The 16,626-nt window shown below is 51.7% G+C and overlaps 3 protein-coding genes across 3 annotated transcripts; 2 read left to right on the top strand and 1 right to left on the bottom strand.

Annotated features, from left to right (window-relative positions):
• Positions 1-930: 930 nt before the first annotated feature.
• Positions 931-1,653, bottom strand: PpBr36_05156 (uncharacterized protein; the record flags this gene model as incomplete). Its single annotated transcript, XM_029892314.1, has 3 exons — positions 931-993; positions 1,080-1,247; positions 1,372-1,653. The coding sequence occupies 3 exons, from the start codon at positions 1,651-1,653 to the stop codon at positions 931-933; spliced, it is 513 nt and encodes a 170-aa protein (XP_029749526.1).
• Positions 1,654-2,117: 464 nt separating this feature from the next.
• On the top strand, positions 2,118-2,994 carry PpBr36_05155 (uncharacterized protein; the record flags this gene model as incomplete). Its single annotated transcript, XM_029892313.1, has 2 exons — positions 2,118-2,582; positions 2,647-2,994. The coding sequence occupies 2 exons, from the start codon at positions 2,118-2,120 to the stop codon at positions 2,992-2,994; spliced, it is 813 nt and encodes a 270-aa protein (XP_029749527.1).
• Positions 2,995-5,981: 2,987 nt separating this feature from the next.
• PpBr36_05154 (uncharacterized protein) lies at positions 5,982-16,626 on the top strand (the record flags this gene model as incomplete). The annotated part of the gene is made up of 11 exons (XM_029892312.1): positions 5,982-5,999; positions 6,043-6,435; positions 6,518-7,372; positions 7,450-9,091; positions 9,170-9,713; positions 11,178-11,908; positions 11,986-14,126; positions 14,213-14,481; positions 14,554-14,893; positions 14,989-15,739; positions 15,812-16,626. 11 exons carry the CDS (start codon positions 5,982-5,984, stop codon positions 16,624-16,626), a joined length of 8,499 nt encoding a protein of 2,832 aa, XP_029749528.1.

The following is a 16,626-nucleotide window of genomic DNA, read 5'->3' as shown; positions in this document are numbered from 1 at the left end:
TGATATAAAGAGACTTCATTATGCCACACAAGAGAGAAAGCTAGGCACGACCGGATATTTATGTAGGCAACTGTGTTAGATGCAATACAAAAAAGTAAACATGTGGTTGCTTGCAAAGATATAACCCTAAGTATACAACCCTTCTATCCCCAGTACTCGCGTAGCTGTGTTCGAACAAACCCGACATTTGTGGTGAAAGTTGGCGTGGGCCGTACCACCGTGGTAGCTGCGGGACGTATATCACATTTAATCAGAGATAATTGATATCGAATACTTTGATGGTCGTCCAATCCAAACGGCTTCAATGAGAACTAATGACTGTATCGTGTAGATGTATTCATTCCCTGTAGCAATACCCCCAGCCGCCAGTCTCAGGCCGAATGGGGATTGACAGGCGTGAGGTAAACTTCGGCATTGGAAAGCTTCATTAACAAAACAAAGACTATATTCGCAGCGCTAGAGCTCAAAACCTAACCAAGTTGAACCACGGATTGTCCACAGGCACCTCGGTGTGCAGCAGGCCCCGTTATCCCACTGAACTAGGTAGTGCCGGTCTCAAGAATGATCATGTCCGTTCTCAGAGCTGATAGCCTGGACTGTAGAGATCGGCTATTACACAACAGGCAATGAAATAGTTAGAGCGTTTCACAGGAAAAACGAATTCCTGGTCTTAATAGGAAAAAAGTTGCGCAGTGGCACACATGTTACCTTCTAACGTAACCCCAGAAATGATTGTAGAAAATCGAGGAAATTCCAAGGCAGCGAAGACCAGTGGTAAACGGGCTTTATCGACATAAAAGAGCCATACCGAGGCTCATCACGCAATGCAATCAAGGGCAAAGCCGTTCTGAAACACATCAGTTCTAATTGGTGCTCGACTTCTATGTACAGCATACAACCGCATAAAAAACCTAGGAACTCGTCACTGCTCTATGCAAGGGGATACGAGGTTTTCGGGAGAGATTCCAGGTGCTTCCGGTGATGCTCATTCGCCTATAGTTTATCCAGAGCATTGAATGTTAGCTTGAATGGACGAGAACTTGGCCTAAACGTCGAGGCCGATCGCATGGGATACTGACAAAGGGAAGTCCACAGTAGCCGCAAGGGGTGATCTCAGGCTTGTCGACGTTGATGAATACCCTCGGGTGGCCAGCGGGACCACCGCCGCCATCACAAGCTACCACGCGCTCGTGTGTCCACCTAACAGGCTCCTTGTGAACCAATTCCATGGCGGAGTATGGTTGAGGCTAGCAATGAAAGAAATTGATCAGCCACCAAGCTCTTGCTATTTAACATACGACCTCATCCTGCAGATTAAGCATTCCCTCGTCCTCGAGGTACGGCGTCGATGTCGGGATGTTGGCTACCGACCTGCTTAGTGAAATCGGTCTGCTCGAATCGGGGACCAGTCATCGCCTCGGAGCGCGGCCTCTGGCTACGAGCCCAAATGTCGGTGCGGTTCGGGGCCTGAAGAACCTCGAGAGGCTGCGAGGAGGGGTCTGTAGTCTTCGGGGCTGTCTCCGTCTTGGACGCCGACACAGCCGTCGCCGCGCCCGAATCCAATTGACGAGCGGATACGGTAAAAGCCCGGGAAGACACCCGAAGCTGGCTCGCCAGCTTCTGTGCAGTTCGCAGTCTGGTTCCGGAAATCATTGTGGAGTTCGTAGTTCGTGCCGATTGAGAGTTGCAGCCTCCGGAATGGGCAAACCTTGTGCATGCAGCTCGAATGTTTGTCGTGAGGTGAGCTCAGTCAATGCCAATCGCGGCCGCGGACAGAACAGACCCACAACAGGTTCTTCTCCACTATAATCCGAGTTACATAGAATCTAATTGGATAAAATTTAACCAGAGGCTGCCAGCCACACGTCAGAGCCCCAAAGAAAAGAAGAAAAAATATTATAAAGCTTCAAAGGTTCATCCCTCTATTCCCAACATACATTTGTGTGCAAGACCTTCATGACACTTTATCCCCACAGCGCAATCGTCTCGCTGCTCAGACAATCTACCGGAATCTTCTTAATCTGGAGAACCCAGTCTCATACCTATCATTTGAAAGTATCTGGCATCCAATCTCATCTACAGAAATTGGATTCCGACCCTGTAGGGGAGCCTTCAAGATGTCGTCGCGTTTGCTCTCAATGAAGTTTATGCAGAGGGGCATAGCAAACTCCTCCACAGCATTATCGCCCACAACCTCACGCGCTGAAGACGCATCACGCGCAAGCAAGCGACGCAAGTCCGACGGGCCACTGTCTCCGGCTCTCAACCACGGACAGCCTGCTGGCGGAGCAAAGCTCGACGAAAAGGCTGTTCAGGCGGCGATTGCAGAAGAGGAGAGGAAAAGGCAGGCGGCTATCGCAAAACAGGCTGCCGAGTCGGGCGATACTCACTGGGTCCTCGAATTTCCAGCCGCGTCTCCTGCATCGGCGGCTAAGAAGGCACAGGTTCCGTTAAGAGTGGTTCAGGTCGGATTTGCCCAGATTGATACGGCGGACCAAGGAGAAGATGAAGTATATGCCGACCCATCGCCCGGGGGAGCACAGATACGGCGCTTCAACATGAGAACGAAAAAATTGACACAAGTATGTTTCTAAAACTGGGTGATTGTTGGACATTGGCCACCGAGACTAACGCGGTTGAATATAGGATACGAAGATGGAATCAGAACGCGATGTCGACATGGAATCGGACTCTGGGAGCAAGGACTCTGAGGACTCCGAATCCGACGATTCATCCGCACTATCCATACCGTACGCCGCCGGCGGTAGTGACACACGCGGACGGCAGTCCACCAGTCAAGACAGCAAACGCAAACGCGGCAGATCAGAAACCTCAGCAAGGAGGAATTCTGAGAGGACGAAAGCTCTGGAGTTCTCTGCGAAGCGCAGGAAAAAGAACGTGAAGCTGAACATGCCCTTGTCCATCTCATCAGCTAACCCTCCCGCTCCCAGTCCGTCGTCTAAGCGAAGGTCATCAGGCAAGGGTGGACGTTGAGATGCCGAGTATTTTGCTTCTCGGCACTTCACACTGCTTCGTACCCAAAGTACCAGTGGGGTCTCGTCAGTTTCTGCACGAGTACATAGTCCCCACTACATTCGGCTAGACCCTGGTCCCATTTTGCACCGCATTTGCTCATTTCGAGAGAACCCGCATATCCTTGCTTCATTGCGCATCATCTAACCAGGCCACTTGCACATTTCAGCGGTGGCAATCCTGATACTGACAGCAGCCAAGCGACTTTAGGACTAGACGAGAGTAGTTTCACTCCGCTTCTAGTACATTATCTATCATGCAGCTGCCCCTGGCGTCCGTCCAGCGATAATGGGGATAAATGAAATGATATGATGATCTTGATTCGTTTCAACAACTTGCTTCTGGATGCCGGCGGCACTCTGCCGTGAATAAGCAGTTTAACATTATTTTGGGTAAAGAGAAGAACACGAGTTCAGGGAGACCTCCTGTACTTACGGTACTACGCTCCTGCACGGACGAGTTGCTGGGGCTACAACTCCAAGGGCCAAATCTCAGTCACGTTAGTTGAGGTTTGTTGAGATTGACGGCGCAAGTGGGCCGTCGCAGTTCAAAAATAATACAGGCAAGAGAAACCACATCAAGGGCAAATGAAATAGACGCAGACCTAGTGAACATTAGTAGGATACCAATACGATATATGTTGTAATGCAAGTCGATTCAGACCGTTTTGTAACTGTCAGGGGCTGGATCAGAATACCTCGGCAATAGTCGCCTTATCAGCGGTCACGTCGTTACCACTGTGACGTTCCCAAGCCATTGTGCATTATGGCGACATAGGCAGATGTTTCGACCATTAACGAACAACCCCAGCTATTAAGGTTGCATGCAGTTTAATTTAGGTACCTACCTGCCTACAGGTGTACCATTCCATGGCGCGACTGACCGATATCTGATCCAACGCAGCTTGAATGTAACATTTGTGTCAAAGTGTTGTCATCCATAAAGACAAGGCCGACCCATTGGCTCGTTCCATTTGAAAGAACCGACCTTATGTATGTTCCTACAATAAACTGGACTAGTAATTTCAATGCGTGGGTCGCATCCCGCCAATATCATGTGCACTCCTGGCATTGGATCCATTGCTTTCATCAAGATCGTAACTTATCTTAACATCTGCTAGAGATGAAACAATGACACGGGGGTGATAACCCCGCTGCTTATGTCTGGAAAAGGGTCGCCTGAAAAGGCCGACTTAGCGGGGCCGGACATGTGCTTATTCCAGGTCCAGCTTCGAGTCTTCCATCATATTTGCCTGGACTGGGAGAAAAGCAGCAGGACGTCAATGGTAAGTGCCGCCCGTACCTAACTTTCCTACGATACGTTCGAGGTACCGGTACATTGGCAGCCAGCGTACCTAGGTACCATACCACACGTATCCATCGGCATGTGCATGGCGAGATGGGGTTTTCGAAAGATGGATGGATCGCCGGGATCACAGCGGCTACCTACTTACATGGATAACCGGGAAATATCCTATCTGGGAGATGATGGACGTGGCGTTATATAAACTAAGCGCTGATTTTTAAGTAAGGTGGCCATCAATCTCTCCGCACGTCCTTCCCGGGTTGAGCCTACTTTTCGTGCGAGTCAATTCGGGGAGCACGACATTTTCGATTTCATTCGTGCTGACCGCATCGTCTAGATAAAGGTGTACGGGAAAGCTGCCCACAGCAGGAGGTGTAATATTTTTCATACTTTCCTTGGTTGGTTACCCCGGTACTTGGACCCATAAGTGAGCAGGCCAAATTACCTTCCGTAGGTACATATAACATTTTCGTGGTTCAGGTAAATCCGAACAGGCAATCCTACTCGATCCATAACTTTCGCCATCCTGGCGTGAACGTATCCCAATAGGGAGAATAATCGGCTATACATCTCTTGGGGGTTTTTTTTTTCCTTTTTCCGTTTTCTCACGCTCTTACGCTCATATGCTAGTTAGTCCGCATCCTCCACGAACAGCACATGCACCAACGGACGGTACAGGAGGAATCCAATTGCCCCGGATTTCCAAACACTACATGGTTAGTTGTTGAGCATGAGGTACACCTCTTTGGGCATATTGCCCCCACCAAGGCTTCCTTGCAGATTCAGATTGAGATGTCTACCGGTAACAGGGCAAGGTAACTAGACTAGGTATTACCTACTTTACCTACCTCAGTTAAGGTAGTTCAATCGGCCCAGGCATTGGCCTCGGAAGAGGTAGTCAGATGTTCGTCTGACAGGAATCCTGTATTCAGCCTCACCTCGTTTGATCATTCTGGGCAGCTTGACTAGTCACACCATCCAGCTCTAGAATCCTCTCGATCGAACTACTCAAGCTACTGTAGCGTAGTAAAGCTCCTGAAAGGTGGCAAAGAGGCCGATGCTGAGGGAGCCACAGAAATGTGCAAGCTCTGATGAAGGTGTCTCCGGCTGAGTAGATGTGTTGGACATTTGGTTGGTGCAGACTGCAAGTACCCTTGTGAATAGGGTAGCCTCTGATCAAGTTCTCACATCCGACTCGTGGGAAGTTGTGCTACTGTTTCTCTTCTAGCCCCGTTGAGATAGCATCCCCCACCTCTGGCCATGATTGGTGTGTATCGATAAGGGGCACACCTCAACGGTACAGTACATCTACCATACCTTACCTTACCAAGAATGTAAAAGTGGTCCAGCATGTTGCAACCAGGTAAGGTAATCTACGGATAAGTATTTGGTACCAACCTCACCTCTCTACCTTACCAACTTACCTAGCAACCCAGGTCGGTCGGTACCTTAGCGGACCCGCTGCGGGGACCTAAGCCAAGCGTCGCGCATTCAGAGGCTGCCCAAGTCCACCCTGCCCCGCCATATCGACCCACCGACGTTTGCCGCATTGGATCTCAAGCGGTCCGGTCCAGATCTCTATCTACCTAATAGTGCCTACCTGCCTTACTCAACCGTCTGCTTTCCGACACCGGTTCTTACTTATGGTCTCCAGGGCCGTCGTGAGCCCTATATCATACTGTTCTTTGCCGACACCTTCGTAAGAACATTGAGCCTCGCATACAGTCACAAAAAATCGTTCGGCGCCTCCTTCGCTGCATGCAAACCATACGGTTCTTGGTCCCCGCAACTTACCGCGTTGTATCCAGAGTTGCTAGTAGGTCGCTTACGACGACGATGCGGCGCGACACGGAGCAATGGGCTCCATGGCCTGTGGATAGGATGGCGCCCTTGCATCCGGTTGAGAGGGTCACAGATAATATCGAGAGGCCCTCTGTGGACAACAGGACATATCGGGTTATCCGTCTCCAGAACAAGCTAGAGGCCCTGATTGTCCACGATCCGGACACGGACAAGGCCAGTGCAGCCATGGACGTCAACGTCGGTGCATTTAGCGACGAGGACGATATGCCGGGCATGGCCCACGCAGTTGAACATGTGGGTCATTGTCCAACCCGGCCTCCTCCCTTCTCTGTTCGGTGCACCGTTTCGATTGCTGACGTACCATGCGCGCGCGCAGTTGCTATTCATGGGCACCAAGAAGTACCCAGTTGAAAACGCCTACTCGCAGTATCTTTCAGCCAACTCGGGAAGCTCCAATGCCTACACCGGCTCCACGTCGACCAACTACTACTTTGAGGTAGCGGGCAAGCCCAGCGACGATGGAGAGGCCTCAGCCGAAAACCCCTCGCCGCTCTACGGAGCACTTGACCGGTTCGCCCAGTTCTTTATCGAGCCGCTCTTCTTAGAGTCGACACTGGATCGCGAACTTCAAGCTGTCGATTCCGAAAACAAGAAGAACTTGCAGAGCGACGTATGGCGCTTCCACCAGCTTGTCAAGTCATTATCAAACCCGAAGCATCCATACTGTCACTTTTCCACCGGGAACTTCGAGGTCCTGAAAACGGCACCCGAAGCACGTGGAATCAACGTCCGGGATAAGTTCATCGAGTTTTACAACAAGCACTACTCAGCAAACCTCATGAAGCTCGTGGTCTTGGGAAGGGAACCATTAGACGTACTAGAGAGCTGGGTTGTAGAACTATTTTCTGACATTCCCAACAAGAACCTGCCCCAAAACAGATGGGAGGACGAGGATCCTTTTGGCCCAGAACAGTTGGGCACGCAGATTTTCACCAAACCTGTCATGGACAACAGGGAGCTGAATCTCTTTTTCCCCTTCATGGATCAAGAGACTCACCACGAAACTCAACCCAGTCGGTACATATCCCATTTGATAGGCCATGAGGGGCCTGGCAGTATCATGTCTTATGCTAAGACCATGGGCTGGGCCAATGGTCTTAGCGCCGGCGCTTACCCCATTTGCGCGGGCAGTCCTGGGATCTTTGACTGTCAAATCCGTTTGACAGAGGAAGTAAGTGGGCCATCCACCCGCAGCTTTGTTCTGCATCTGGATGACGGGAGTTAGAGCACGTAGCTGACTGTTTGCAGGGACTCAAACACTACAAGGAGATAGTAAAGGCCTTCTTCCAATATGTCTCCCTTCTAAGAGAAACGCCACCGCAGGAGTGGATCTTCAAAGAGCAGCAAGAGATGACTGAGGTGGAGTTCAAATTCAAGCAAAAGACTCCTGCCAGTAAATTTGCAAGCAAGACAAGCTCCGTCATGCAGAGTGAAGTGCCTCGGGAATGGCTTTTGAGCTACCCCAAGTTGCGGAAATTCGACCCAGAACTGATCAAGCAGGGCATTGATATGCTCCGCCCGGAGAACCTGCGTCTTACCTTATCTTCACGGGAATACCCTGGTGACTGGGACCAAAAGGAGAAGTGGTACGGAACCGAATACAAGTACGAGAGGATCCCGTCAGACTTCATGGAGGAGCTAAAGCAGGCCGTCTCAGTCTCCCCCCAGCAAAGGATACGACATCTACACCTTCCGCATAAGAACTTGTTCATACCAACTAAATTGGATGTAGAGAAGAAGGAAGTAAAGGAACCAGCGATCGGGCCCCGCCTGATTCGAAACGATGATCTGGCCCGAACATGGTACAAGAAAGACGACAGGTTTTGGATACCCAAGGCAGCCTTGGTGGTGAGCTGCAAGACTCCACTGATCCATGCGAGCGCTCAAAACTACGTGAGGGCGAGACTTTACACGGATCTCGTCAAGGATGCCCTGGAAGAATACGCATACGACGCCGAAATTGCTGGCCTCAACTATGCAGTTTCTTTGGATGCCGCGGGCTTGGCGATACAGATCGCCGGTTACAACGACAAATTGCCAGTCCTGATGGAGAGAGTTTTGCTTACGGTTCGAGACCTCGAAATCAAGGAAGACAGGTTCAACATCGTCAAGGAGCGGACTGGCCGTGCCTACCGCAACTGGGCTTTCCAGCAGCCATACCACCAGATTACTGACTATTCTGGCTGGCTGATGTCTGAAGTGGACTTCTTGATTGAGGATATTGCCACTGAGCTGCCGATCGCAACGATCGATGCCGTGCGGAGTTTCCATAAGGAAATGGTTTCACAAATGCACATGGAGTGCTATGCCCTAGGCAACCTGTACAAAGAGGACGTCTTGAGGCTTACCGACATGGTCGAGAAGACACTCAGACCACGGATATTGCCCAAGTCACAATGGCCGATCTCGCGGCAGCTGATCTTTCCGCCCGGGTCCAACTACACATACGAGACGCCGCTCAAAGACCCCAAGAATGTCAACCACTGCATAGACTATCTGTTGTACATTGGCGATATCGATGACATGGCGACCAAGCCCCTCCGCGCCCAGACACTATTGCTTGATCAGATGGCTCGGGAGCCTACGTTTGATCAGCTTCGGACAAAGGAGCAACTGGGATATGTCGTATTTTCTGGCATCAAGTCGACACCGACAACATACAGCTTCAGATTCGTCATTCAGAGCGAGAAGAAGCCGTCGTATCTTGAGTCTCGTATTGAAGTTTTCTTGCTCCAGTTTGGAAAGAAATTGGAGGAGATGAGCGATGAAGAATTCGAAAGCCACAAAAGGAGTCTTATCAACTCCAGGCTGGAAAAAGTGAAGAACTTGGATCAAGAAGTCGCCAGGCACTGGAATCAGATTTACAACGGGACTTATGATTTTGAACGAAGTAAGTTGGGAAGGACCTCAATATGTGGATGTCATATGTCTAGTTTACTGCTAACCTGCAGCTTGCCACACCTCACAGTGCAAAAGGATGCGGCCAATATCAAGTTGCTGACCAAGCAGGATATGCTTGAATTTTACGCGCACTACATTGACCCCAAGTCCAAGGATCGGGCCAAAGTCGTGGTGCACTTACTGGCGCAGGCCAAGAGCGACGTTTCAACACAGGAGATCTCAGAGTTGATCAAAACGCTCAGTCTAAACTCCGAGCAGGCGACCAAGGCAGCGACGGACCTGCAGGCGCGACTCACTTCAGCGCACCATGACCACAACAAGGAGCTTGAGGAGCTCAAGGAGTACCTGGTCAAGGACTTGGCGGTGGCCGATGAGGCCAAGATCGAGGCGGCAGCTGCAGCATGGGAGAAGCTATCCAAGGAACACCGAACCAATGGAAATGCGGTGGGCGGCGATAAAGCTGCAGCAGCCGAGGATGTGCAGCTCTCGTACAACGGGACAACACCTGTCATCATCGAGGATGTTTACGACTTTAAGCTGAACATGAAGGCCACAGGCGGGGTGCGGCCTGTGAAGGACTTAAGCGAGTATGAAGACTTCGAGCCCAAGTTGTAAGCAACTTCAAGGCACTTTTCACAGCTGTCCATACATGGGGATTGGTTTTGTTGAACATGCGCTTTTAAAGCGTGCACATAGAGGTATTCTAGTGATACGATACAATAAGCATATCTGCGTACCGGTATTCTGTGTGCAAGTAATCGAGATGGAAGTGTGCTTGGGCCTTCCCTGTTCCAACCCGGCCGGACTTCACTCCAGCACTATAGTTGTTTTGTGTGCGCAGGTGCCTCAGAAGAAAAATTCGACTCGTCTGACGGCTCCACCCCAAACCTTGGAATGAGGAAGAATGTAATAATTAATTCCCGCAATCTGGCAGCAATATTACCTACGGAATATGGCATAGAGCACACTGATGCCGGAACAGCAAAAAAAAAAAAAAAAAAAAAAAAAGGTAGAGATCGAAAAGGCGGAATAGATGGACCTGGGATAAGCCGGGGTCTTGCAATCCTTAGTCTGACTGTTTGCTGTTGTCGTATACGATCAACGATGTGCTAGCAGTGCAGGAGAAGTGACGAGGCCAATTTCTTCTCCCTCCCTTTGGGTATCTCTGATTTTTGTTCTCATTTTCTCGTTCTTTGAGGTACTTTGTGCCATGCCGCCTTGCGGCGAGAGCATCTCATAGGTTCCTTACCCAAATGCAAAGCCAGCCAGAGGCGCGAGTAAGTAAGGTAATGTAGAGAGTAAGGTAGCCTGCCTGACGTGGGTTGCTGCTGTAGGTAGCCAAGGAAAAGTGGAGACACCAAAAGCCCAGTTGACAATTTTGCAGTAACTGCGCTCCGTCCTTCGCCAAGCGGCCTTACTCCGCATAGTGACGTTTCTTCAGTTCTCGGGTATGAGTAACGACCTGAAAGCTCAGGTTTATAAGCTAAACAAGAAACAACTTCTTATAAGGGGAATGATAAGAATACATATCTGTAAGCAAAGTGCATTCTCTTATTGCCAACGGCTTTATTGGGCTCACGTTCGAGCGTTGGATGGTGTATGCCGATAGGTGTCTATCTGGCACTAGCCCCTCGGCTGCCCACCGCCTACCGCCCACCGCCCACCAACATTTGGCCTATAGCGCTGCACGCCTCGAATCGCAGAGGCTCCGCAGCAGGAGCCGCGTCCTGCCAGTCGCCCGCTAAGTGCAACACTAATTGGGACTACTTCAACCCGCCAGATGCACTCCGCCCTGTTGCCCACATCTTGAATTTACAATCTTTGCAAAGGCGGATCGTCTCCAGCTGCTTCAAAGGGATTGTCGCGGAAACCTTAACTGGTTCCTTTCGTTCCTTCCCGCGGTGTCTCGGCAAACGAGCGGCCTGGCCTTGTACCTCGTTTACGCTACGTTCCCACCTGACGTTGGCTTCTGCTGCCTCGTCGATCTGAGGTGCTTGCCAATTTTTAGGTACCTTGCCTTGCCTCTTCGACCACTCCCCGCGAGGCAACCTCCAAAAACGTTTCTCGCCCCCAAGAACCCAAACTGTAACCTACCTGCTTCCAGAGCTGCAAGGGCAGCTCGCCGTCACCACGTCTTCATCAAAGAAACGGAAGGTTTCTCGGCCCTCGCGGAACAGCGACGAACAAGCCCGTAGGGCCTACGTCTCGGATCAACGCAATACTGCCCTTCTCCAGGATACCGTCCTCCCCACGACCGAAGAAGATATTGAACCTGCCTCGTTTTCCTTCACAACATCCACCGTTGGCTCAGGCTTGGCTATCCCGACCTACGTACGCTCCGACTCCGTGCCCGCGGCCTCGGGCCTTCCCCCGCGCCTGCTTCACCAGGGTCTCTACACTTCACATCAGTCCTCCGATTACACCTCCTCGGCCGCCAGTTCACCTTGCGCTGCCTCGGCTGACTTATCCGGAGACAACTATCGCATTGACGAGTTCCTTCCGGACTCGTCCTCCCTCCAGCCTCCGGGATCCCGCGTCGCCAGGAGCCCCTCCCCGTTGATCGGTGTCCCGCAGCACCGTATGATTATGGGTGGCGCCATCGACGCCCCCCAGCGCTCTTCTTCACCCCTCAAGCGCAGGGCCTCGAGCATGGACCAAGACATGGACTCGGACTCAAAGGAAGACGTAGACATGATCAACCCGCCGCCACTCGAGGAGTCCGGAGAAGAATGCGATAAGGTTGAGAGCAGAGGGCGCCAGAGCGCAGACCAGCCTGGAAGCCCAAAATCATTCACAATGAAGACCGGTTCGTCGCAGGCCCTTGTGAAGCCTCGGACTCTTGACTTGGCCCAACTAATACTTTATTTTGTCGCATACGCGTAGGCGTTCCTCCGTTGGCCGAACAGATTAAAACGCTCGAAACGCTTCTGAAAGCTTTTGATGATCAACCTCTGCAAGAAGGCGATAAGGCGTATCTCGTCTCGCGAGGCCCTCTTAATTGGGCGCGGCCTTACAGCGACGAGGAGAAGCACACCAAGGAAGACGTTGGCGAAGCACCAGAAGGACCAGTAGACAACTCTGACATTATCCACAGCGTCATAAAGGACATCGACGGCAATGACTTTGTCCGCCTCAAGCCCGGGATGGGTCTGGAGCATTACGTACTCTTCTCCCAGGACGCTTGGGATCTTCTGATGTCTTGGTATGGGCTGACCGAGGGACAGCTCCCTATTGTGAGGTATGCTCACAATACATCTCCCGACAACACAATGCCACACATGCAGTTTGAGATACACCCACCGGTCTTCACCATTCATAGGCTTTGGTCGCCTGTCAGCCCGATTCCGATAGACCAAAAGCTCAAGGCGACGAGTCCACCTCCCGTTCAGGTTGCCTGCAGCACTTCGTACAAGCAGCAAGAGTTTTTAAGTAAGATAAAGCAGCTGGCCGGTGTTGAAAGGGACAGGAAAGTCAGAGTCTGGAGGGTAACCCGACAACCTGATACGAACACGGCCGCCGGCCCCTCACACCCACCGGCGTCGCCGGCACAAGGTGTGGCCTTGACTCCACCAGACTCGCCAAAGGCTGCTACGGACGAGCGGGACCCATGGGATAACCTCCTTGTCGAACCCTCTGTTCTCAACGCACTCACTAAGGGAACAGAGCGAGAGGATTTAGACATCAAGGACCAGACTAACAACCCCAACTACAATGGGAAGTCGACACTTGCATACTTGTCGATGCAGGCTGATGACACGCTGGTTCTTGACGAGAATGTCGAGGCACATTACCACGTGTCTAACTACAAGGGTACTGTCGCCGCGAAGGAGAAGCCAAATTCTTCCAAGGGAAGCTCATCGAGTCTCACCGTGGCACCTAATAGCGCCAACGCCAGTGGACGCAACAGTCCAACCCCGGGGCCATCCACAAGAGGCCGTACGAAGGCCAAGTCTGGCAGGACAGTGGGCTGTGTTGGACTGGGCAATCTGGGCAACACATGCTACATGAACTCAGCGCTTCAGTGTGTGCGGAGCGTAGAAGAGCTCACCAAGTACTTCCTCGTCGGCGAGGCTGAGAAGGAGATCAACAGAGACAACCCGCTTGCTCACAATGGAGATGTTGCTATGGTCTACTACAAGCTGCTCAAAGATATTTACCAGGTCAACGCCCCGCCGTCAATATCACCCAGGCAGTTCAAAAACACCATAGGTCGTTACGCACCGGCTTTTTCAGGCTATGGACAACAGGATTCTCAGGAATTCGTGGGCTTCCTATTGGATGGGCTGCAGGAAGACTTAAGTCGTGTCAAGAAGAAGCCGTACATCGAGAAGCCTGACTCTACGGATGACATGATCAACAACCCACAGGCGATCAAAGAAATGGCAGACAAGGTGTGGGACATCACCAAGAAAAGAGATGATTCGGTCATAGCAGACCTTTTCACCGGCATGTACAAGTCCACCCTGGTGTGTCCCATTTGCCACAAGATCAGCATCACCTTTGACCCCTTCAACAATCTCACGTTACCCCTTCCCATGCAAAATTTGTGGAATAAGTCGATCAAGTATGTCCCTCTAAACGATGCTCCCGTTGAGCTGCATGTGGAACTGGACAAGAACAGCAGCATAAGGTCGTTGCGCGACTACATTGCGGTTCGGGTAGGTGTGCCAGCGGAACGCCTCATCGGAGCTGAAGAGTTCAAGGATAAATTCTTCACAATCTATGAGGATGGCGACAGTGTCTCGGAAAAGATCACCTCCAACGATGTACCTGTGTTTTTTGAGCTTGAAGCAGCCCCCACGAATACAGGGTACCGGCCGCCTAAGCCTAAGCATCAGAAGATTAGGTCCATGCTCCACGTCGGAAGTGATGAGGAGGAAGAGGACTTGACGTCTGAGTGGGATCATCCGGCAGCTGAGAAGCTGGCTGTACCCGTGCTTCACAGGCTCAACCCAGCAACCAACAGGAGGCGAGCAGGAGCGACGATTACGCCGCCTCATTTTATTATTGTAACACGTGAAGAGGTGGGCAAGGACCAATATATCCCGAAGCCTATGCAGTACGATCGGCGTTGTCATACCGCTTTTGCTAACATTATACCGGACGATAGGCTCGGAACGAAGATGCCATCAGGCGCAAGATCCTCGAGAAGGTGGCTTCCTACTCTACATGGCCCCAGTTCTCTAAATTAGATGATGTTGATGCAGCGGACAACACTGATATGGAAATGGTCACTGCCCCGGCCTCCGATGCCGACTCATCTGGTGACTCCAAAGTCATTGCCAAATCAGTTGAGGGTGAAGACGATATGGTTGACATAAGCACTGCCAACGGGGCCGCCAGAAAGAGGCAGCCAACCCAGGCATCCGCGCCATCACGGTGAGCTTGACATGTTTGCACTAAAACAATCCAACGAGTTCATGAACTAACTGTTGCTACGGCTAAATAAAGACCTTTGAAGCTATTTAACAGCCGGCGGCCAAAATGGGTGTGCCCGAATGAATATTTGCCGCCTGATTTCCAGAACCTTTTCGACTTGAGCTATTTCAGTGACCCGGACGCTGGTATTCCATCTGGTTGGCAGGCTGTTAGTGACAACCCCCTCCCATCGCTGGCGAGCAGGATGCCTCCCCAACCTGTGGATGAAGACATGCGCAGCCCTAGTGCGGCTGGGAACGATAGCAGCTCTGAGGACTCCACCAAAACGCGTGCGCAACCCTCTATGGATACTGCGGAGTTGACCCGGATGGCGGATGAGTCGAGTGAAGAGGAGGAATCGACGGCACAATTGGTAAGGCCTATGTATCCAGTGTTTTCTGGGTGGGTGTATGGCGAACGTTCGTCGTTGGTTTGCCTTGTAACTTGCTAACGAACACATTGTCTCAGCTTGCCAAGAAACGTTTGTCCCAACCTCAGAAGGTTGGTGGTCGGCGTCAGAACCGCAAAGGTCAGAGAACTTATGGCAAGAAGGGCAAGAAGATGCCGCGGAAGCAGGTCAACGGTGGCGCCAACAACACGGCAGTGTCTAACAGCTTTGATACCCTCGTTGACGATTCCGCTACGTCGGCATCTTCGAATGGTCCTCTTATTCGGCTCGGAGAGGGCATAGTTGTCGACTGGAACGAAGACGCATGGGAGCAAGTCTATGGCAGCACTAGGGCCAACGATGGTCGTGGTGAGCCTACCTTCAATGCAATCGAAACTGTCCATGACCCGGCACTGGCGGAGCGTAAGAAACAGCGTGCCCAGCGGAGGAAAAATGGCATCAGCCTCGATGATTGTTTGGACGAGTTCGAAAAACAGGAGGTTCTGTCCGAGCAAGACACCTGGTACTGCCCCAGGTGCAAGGAACACGTTCGTGCCAGTAAGAAGTTTGATCTCTGGAAGACGCCCGACATTCTGGTTGTGCATTTGAAACGCTTCAGTTCGAGCGGTTGGCGACGAGATAAGCTTGACATACTGGTTGACTTTCCCATCGAAGGTCTTGACCTAAGTCGGCGTGTCATCGACCAGCAGACTGGAAAAGAGGAGGTTTTTGACCTTATAGGTATCGACGATCATTGGGGTGGGTTGGGTGGCGGTCATTACACGGCCTTTGCAAAGAATTTCATTGATGGGGAGTGGTATGAGTACAACGGTAAGTAGTCGTCTTTGTCTTTGTTGGACAGCACTGCATCACTAGTGGAGGGGTAGCTGACATCAGACACAGACTCGTCAGTTTCGAAACAGACGAACCTTGCCCGCATGGTGACCTCGTCGGCATACTTGCTCTTTTACAGGCGCCGATCCGAGATCCCACTGGGAGGCTCGCGTTTCGCTCGCATCTTTGAAGTCTACGAGAGCAACATGGAAAATTCCGATGAGGATAACTCCGATTCGGGGGAAGGTCAGCGTCTCGGCACAGGCTCCTCCCAACGTGGGTCGTCGAGCGCTTTGACAGGAGCAGAAGCAACTCACCTGCCCGGAAGTCGTGGCTTGGTGGGGCCTAGCGCGCCCCTCTCGTCGGCAGCCGAAGAGGATGAATCATTGCCATCTTATGAAAATGCGGTTCTCGGGGACGAGACCTTCATCCGCGGAAGTATCGAGGATGAGGGTCTCGGCGGCATGGAGGGACCCGTGCAACCTTGGAGTGCCGGTGTCTGGGACTTTAAGAACATTGATGGCGAGAGGCCGGGGTCGCCAGCGACTGACGAGGCAGAGATGAACTCGTCCAACGGAGTCGGCGGATATAGCTCTGACAGGAACAATACCGGTATGAACTCGCCGTTCGAGTTCGAGACTACGAATGCAGCACGGACGGCGCTTCCTGACGATGAGGGTTTCGGCCAGGAAGACGACACGCTACCTGAGCTTGAGGACATTGAGGCGCAGCAGACGCTGCCGGGCATTAAGGAGCTGTCCTGGAAGAATCAGCAGCAGCAACTTCACACGATTCCTCCAACTTTGTTGGGCGATAACGATGCGTTGTCAGAGAAAGCGGTCGATATTCACGTTGATGACAATAAGGGTGGCAAGGTGGAGTGA

This window comes from Pyricularia pennisetigena, chromosome 6 (assembly GCF_004337985.1).
Source record: "Pyricularia pennisetigena strain Br36 chromosome 6, whole genome shotgun sequence".
Lineage (NCBI taxonomy): Eukaryota > Fungi > Ascomycota > Sordariomycetes > Magnaporthales > Pyriculariaceae > Pyricularia > Pyricularia pennisetigena.
The sequence above is the reverse complement of the archived record's forward strand: the minus strand, read 5'-3'. Positions and strand labels throughout refer to the sequence as shown.